The sequence below is a fragment of the Typha angustifolia genome, chromosome 14 (genome assembly GCF_048772165.1).
Source record: "Typha angustifolia cultivar Huaian chromosome 14, ASM4877216v1, whole genome shotgun sequence".
Taxonomy (NCBI): domain Eukaryota; kingdom Viridiplantae; phylum Streptophyta; class Magnoliopsida; order Poales; family Typhaceae; genus Typha; species Typha angustifolia.
Genome location: NC_133252.1, coordinates 426,700 through 433,437, shown reverse-complemented (window position 1 = coordinate 433,437; position 6,738 = coordinate 426,700). Strand labels below are relative to the sequence as shown.

The following is a 6,738-nucleotide window of genomic DNA, read 5'->3' as shown; positions in this document are numbered from 1 at the left end:
GAGGAGCGGGAGGAGGAGCGGGAGGAGGAGGAGGAGGTCACAGCGGTGATGTTGCAAATGAGTCTTCTCACCTTCCCCTTGGCTCGCTGGCATCGAACTCGAACACGAACTCGAGCTCGATCCGGCCGGCGTCGATGAGCGAGAGGGCCCGGCTGGCGAAGATCCCGCAGCCGGAGCAGGCGCTGAATTGTCCCCGCTGCGACTCCACCAACACCAAGTTTTGCTACTTCAACAATTATTCCTTATCGCAGCCCCGCCACTTCTGCAAGACCTGCCGTCGCTACTGGACACGCGGAGGGGCCCTTCGGAACGTCCCTGTCGGCGGCGGCTGCCGCCGTAACAAGCGCACCAAATCATCCGCCACCGGTAGCTCCTCTAAGACGACGACTACTTCCGCCGCCGCCCCCACCACCGATCGCCAGTCTGGCACCTCTTCCTCCACCGCCTCCACCGCCGCCTCGGTCGGCAAAGGGAGTGGCATCAGTTCACATATTTCGAGTATTTCCCACCTTCCCTTCGTAACCTCGTTGCACCCGTTGGAGAACTTTAGCGTGCAGAATTTAGGGTTAGGGTTCTCCGGCGTCCACCCGGTCGACCCAGCGGACTACCAGGTGGGTACCACCGTCGGGTTGGAGCAATGGAGGGTGCAGCAGATCCAGCAGTTCCCTTTCTTAAGTGGATTGGAGCCGCCGCCTCCTCCTCCTCCGCCGCCGCCGGCGTTGACGGGGATGTACCATTTAGATTTGGAAGGCTGCAGGATTGACGGAAGTGCGTTCGGTGGGCAGATGCCGACGGCGAAGACGTTGAGCTCGGAGATCATATCACATCTAGCTTCAGTTAAGATGGAGGACAACTCTCAAACCCTAAGCTTGCCGAGATTGTACATGGATATCCCTAGGAATATTAATGATAGTATTTGGGGTGGCAGCACCGGTGGTAGTGTCGTCGGCGGTAATGGCGGCGGATGGATTCCGGATCTCTCAGGCTTCAACTCTTCATCCACTGGAAATCTCTTGTAGTTTCTACCATTTCTTGGAAGCTGATCAATTTTTGCGGATGGCTTCAAAAAAGGAAGTAGGCAAGATAACTTGCAAGGATCGATAGAATTCAATATGGAGGGAGAGGCGTTTCTTTTCAGCATCAAGTTGAAGATTAGAACATAGGTAGGGTTCCAATTACTTGAAATTGATGTGCTTATTTTTATCTTTAATTTCTTTCCTCTTTGTGTGTGTGCTGTAGAACAATCGTCAGAGAAACTTGGTGCATGGGTTTATATATATATATATATATATCCGATATAATTAAAGAACTTAGTTTAATTTAGAGACATGAAATTAAGGAGCATTGTATCGATCTTAATTAGTTTTCTTGTCTTGGTGAATTGTTTCTCATTAATTGCCATTATCGTTAGCTTCTTGATGTGTAGATCTATGTGACGCTACAGTTCATTAAAGGATTATAGCAAAGTTTATATCTACAATTAATGTCCAATTTCCATTTCGAAATGAGAAGGCTTTGTGAGGGCATTAATTATTTGGGTATGATTGGAATATTTCTTTCTTCCTTGAACTAGTCCCAGAAAAGTTGCTGAGCCTTTATCATTTCATGATCTTGCCACTTTAGAGGCAGTCTCCACTTCTCTCTCTCTCTCTCTCTCTCTCTCTCTCTCTCTCTCTCTCTCTCTCTCTCTCTCTCTCTCTCTCTCTGTGTATGTGTTTTTTTTTCTGAAGAAGGTAAAGCTACTGGTGTTAGGTGTTTCATCAATAAGAAATGAATTAAAAAAGCTTGCCGATTGATGCACTAGAGATCGAGCAAAATGCTCCAATGTGGAGCTTTTTCTGTTATTTTGGTACAGCATGCAGATTAAAGCTCACGTCTGCTATGGCTTCTCATCTTTTAAGAGATGGCTTTGTAGAACAACCTTTGACCAGCTCTCCATGCAAATATACATGCATGCTCACCTTCCTCTCTTCCCATGCATTAATCGCCATGTCTAAGATGGCTGTATCATATTCCTCAATTAAAATCCTTCTAAATTGAATAAGAAAGTTTGATCATAACGTGCTATATAGTTTGATGCATTAATTTGGTGTAATCTTCGTCTTGTAACTTTGATCTCAGGAGTTGTAGTGATTAATTTGCTTTCATATATATAAATATTTTCTCTTTGCATGTGCTTTCATGGCCCATGAACACAGACACACACACACACACACACACACACACACACACACACACACACACATATATATATACAAGAGAGACAGAGAGGAGACAACCACTTTATTTGCCCAGTGTGTTGTTGGATTTGATTTGGGCTGTGCCTCGAATCCAACGAACCGACCACTTATCCTCTCTTTTCCTCTTTATTCTGACCCGTCATCTTAGACTCCACATATTTATGCACCTAGCTAGATTGTACATCCAAAGAACAACACCCCCACCCCTCCAGTTTATATCGTAGAGCAAACTAAGAGAAGCCAAAATCTCACTAAAATCCATGCAGCTAGCGTGCACCATTGAATTCGTTAGAATAATAATAGCAAACCTCAGACATAAATGCACTGAAACAAAGAGGAGAAGAGGGTGAAGAAGATTAAAAATAAATAATAATAATAATGATAATAATAATAACCATATGCAGGAAAGCTGTATAGCCTAGCTCTTCATTAGTTAATGGGTCCATGTCTGCAGAGGGAATCCTTGTTATAGTCTTCTTTCCCGAGGACCAAGGGAACAGTCTTCGCTACTGCCATAAAGAGAATAAAGGGAGCCTGGCCATGTACAAATATAGAGAAGATAAAGGGGAGAGAGAGAGAGAGAGAGAGAGAGAGAGAGGGAACCCTCTCTTGTTTTAACCTGTCAGGAGAGGAGGTGATAGTTATAGGAACATGAGTGAGAAATGTGAAGATATCATGAGAGAAAGAGAGAGAGAGAGAGAGAGAGAGAGAGAGAGAGGGAAGAAAGCAAAGCAAGGCAAAGAAAGTGTTATGCCAAGCTAAAGCTATGGGTGTATGTCCTTGTTTTCGCTCCACATGCATGTGTTCTAGAGAGAGAGAGAGAGAGGGTTATGTACATTGGTACTCTTGTTCTGTTGGAGTGGTATGCATGAGACATGAGATAGTGAGATAGGAGAGAGGGGTGATATGGGCTCTTCTGCTGTTAAGGGAGCAGAGTGGGCAGCTTTAGCTTTATGACTTGGCCATCTTCCTCCTTAGATAGAAACACGAGAGAGAGAGAGAGAGAGAGAGAGAGAGAGAGAGAGAGAGAGAGAGAGAGAGAGAGAGAGAGAGAGAGAGAGATTAAAGTGAATTAAGAGGGGGGGCACCACAGCTAAGAATCTAAAGTAGTATAGCAGTGGTGTGGCCTCACGTTGGGTCACATGATGTCAATCATGGTCGTAATCTACGAAATCTAATTCGATCTCCAGGATAAAGTTAATAGACTGGAAGATGCTTAAGTATGTGGTTTAGTCTAAATTATTGTCGACGAGGTAGAAGATCTTGCTCTTATGCCAACAAAGAATTTGTTGATCATCAGCACTAATTAATAAAAACCCAGCCCTTTGATACTATGGTCCACCGGACCAGTCGTAGTAGCAGAGACTAGAGTGTACCCTTAATCCTTATGCAATGTAAGCGTGGATCCTCTGCAGGCCTCGATGCAGGATATTTACTACACCCTCCATCACCATACTTTTTTCTTAAAAAAAATTTAATTCTGCACGTGCCTAATTATATAGTTTAATTTGAGCAATTATGCACCTACTGCTCAGGCATCCTACATAGAGAAGTATTCTTTTAAGAAAAATATTCTATATTCCTACGATATTGTACTGATATATGATGTGACAGAGATAATAATAATAATTATTATTATTTTAATTATTATTTTTTTTTGTTATTTTTACCATCTCGGTGTGGCGGTTGTGAAATAAGAAAATTTGATGATCCATAAATTTAAAGATATAAATAATATATAATATAAGTATCATGTATTATTGATATCATTTTATTTCAGGCATGCATGTGACATTGATCTGCTGTACTTTTTTTTCTTTAATTTATCTATCTTTTACTATTAATTTTGCAGGTGCTTCAATCAATATCCTACTCTCCAATGGTTCGTAAGGACTTTCCTGGTCATTAATTAACTATCCCACTACAATATAAAGCTAAGTCGAAGAAGGATAAAGAAATGGGAAAGAGATAGAGAGAGCAAATGGAGCTTGAAAACGAGGGTGGTTTAGGTACCTGCAAGAAATAATATTTACACAGTCAACCTCAATAGCCAGTATGTGAGATTTATCATGGAAGTCTTAATCAATTGACAAAAGGATTAGTTTTATACTTACCATCATGATCAGCAACAACAACATTCATATTATAAGCTGAGTCCTACGTTAAGAGCCAACACTAATTTCCTATGTTTCTATTTCAATTCAAATCCTTCCTCTCCAACCTTTCCAGGTTCTTATGCTACATGCAATGCATCTTGGACTATATTATATGCCTTCCCTTATTAATACTCCATATCTTCTAGGTCCAATGAGTGACCAAGTACGAAGAATGGCGTAGGATATCGAATGACCATAATATTTATTATCATCTGTACATCTACGAATGAATTAGATGGTAAACAAAATTTAATAAATTTATCATGCAAAGGAGTTGATAATTTTGAACAATTTTCTTTGTAGTAGACAGAATAATGATGCTAGGAATTGCGAACACTGCAATGATGCTTGCCAGATATGTAGCCACTATATTAATTTTAGTTAGACAATAATTAGAAGAAGATTACATCATATAAAATATGATGTCATGATTAATGGTGATGGTGGACAATTTAAGAGCTAGCCTTAACTAGTTTGGACTTTTGGAGATCTTAATGCAAATGGATACTATAGGAAGAAGACAGATGTATGCAATAATACTAGATTTTGCAATAACAATGGAGAATTGAAGCTATACTGCAACATACCTTACTAACGAATCCAGGCTTATCTGAAAAGACTAGACTGGAATAAACTATAGAAGGAGATAAGACTATCAGAAAAGGAGAGAATGGAATTAACAAACATGGGTGGAAGAAGAACAGATTAATGTGTTCTTTGATGTCATTGATATGTTAGTGGTGGAATCTTGGCATAGTTGAGTTGATTGGGGAAGACGAGCTGTTGTTTATTTGCACGAGATTTTGGTTTTGTTTGCATCATCACCCACTAATCAGCCATATGAGAACATTCTTATCGTCGATTAGGTCAGGCCAAAGGCACTCCCAATCCCGCATGCACTTCATAAAGTTCAAACACTTAGGATGAGATATGTCAGCTCTAAGAAGAAAATAAACCAAAATACTTTTTTAATTTGTCAGTTATTATTGGAAATAATTAAGCAGTCAGTAATCCTGTGAAAGTCATTGTGGGCATGCATGTTAAATGATTCTGTCCAAACCTTAACTTTTGGTGTCATTCATGTGATTCAAGTTGGATGAGATCTAGCTAAATTAGTGGCATATTGTACTTGATAATATTCTTCTCTTTAATTCTTATCATCACACTGTCTAAACTGGAAGGACACTGAACTGCAACATCTGTAGTTGGATGTCTAGATTCATAATGCTATAGATGTGAAGGCCTGTTTGGTCCAAAAAGAAAATGCTATAGATGTGAAGAATAACTAGGATGTCTACACCAACAACACTAATGGTCTGGCCTTGATCTTGAAAATGGATAAGAACTGGAAAATTCCAGTCATCTAGCAAAAGAGGTCAGCAACTAAATGGAGCTTGCAGCTTATTTGAGAAACTTTATCTGTGAAAACACTCAGCACCGCAGATTAAGCATTCAAGTCGATGGAATAAATCTCTAATCCAGTCAACAGTCAACAAGGGATCTTCAGGAAAATCTCACCACTTTTGAGTCAAAAAGATCAAAGTAGAGGAAAGAGTAGCCTATACCATTATTATGAGTTGTTACTACTGATTGCCAAATTCCCTCTCTCCTGCCCAAAAGCTAAAGTAACATAAGTATATGGCTTGGCACCTGTCCTTGCTATAAACTTTGCTCTTTCCCTTTCACCCAAAGATATTGATGGCATATATCTCAGATCATCTCTCCCAATCCTCGTAATCAATTCCTTTACTGCAATCAGTAGGCAGTAGCAAGGCCAGTGAAGAATCAAGATGGAGCAGTAACTGGTGTACAGTTTGTTAAAATAATGCTTGGCATTTGGCCATTGTTCATTGAACTGGACTTAAAGTTAGTTGGTCCACTGAATACACAACTAGTGATGAGCCCTGGTGACTAAAAGGTGTGTCATGATGTAGCTAATTCATCATCTAAGGTTCTTATTGCCATGCGTGTGCGCTTATGGCGCCTCGTGCTTCACATTACTTGCTCCTCTCCCTCTCATGGAGCCTGTAGAGAAGGAGAAAAGAAGTCCGTGTGGGCCTCCTCCCTCCTGTGGGGTGAGCTTTTGCTGTCTAGCAATGAACATGATAGCCCACTGTCATCAGAAAAGACGACTGCTTAGTGGCTACCTTAAGGTAGAAGAAAAGGTAGTGTGAAGCTCATGTGGTTTTGGAGACACAATTTGTCTATAAATGAAACTATAGATCCACCCATCATTGAATCCTTCATTATTGAGTGGGCATATGTGGGGTCTAGTTCAATTAACATCCAACGGAAAGTAAAACTTCAGATAGTTGTATATAAATGTCTGGATTCAAGTGTGA

The 6,738-nt window shown here is 40.6% G+C and overlaps 1 protein-coding gene across 1 annotated transcript; it reads left to right on the top strand.

The window, feature by feature from the left end:
- On the top strand, positions 1–1,473 carry LOC140776064 (dof zinc finger protein DOF3.6-like). Its single transcript, XM_073119622.1, has one exon. The coding sequence runs from the start codon at positions 135–137 to the stop codon at positions 1,017–1,019; it is 885 nt and encodes a 294-aa protein (XP_072975723.1). The 5' UTR covers positions 1–134; the 3' UTR covers positions 1,020–1,473.
- The last annotated feature ends 5,265 nt before the right edge of the window (positions 1,474–6,738 follow it).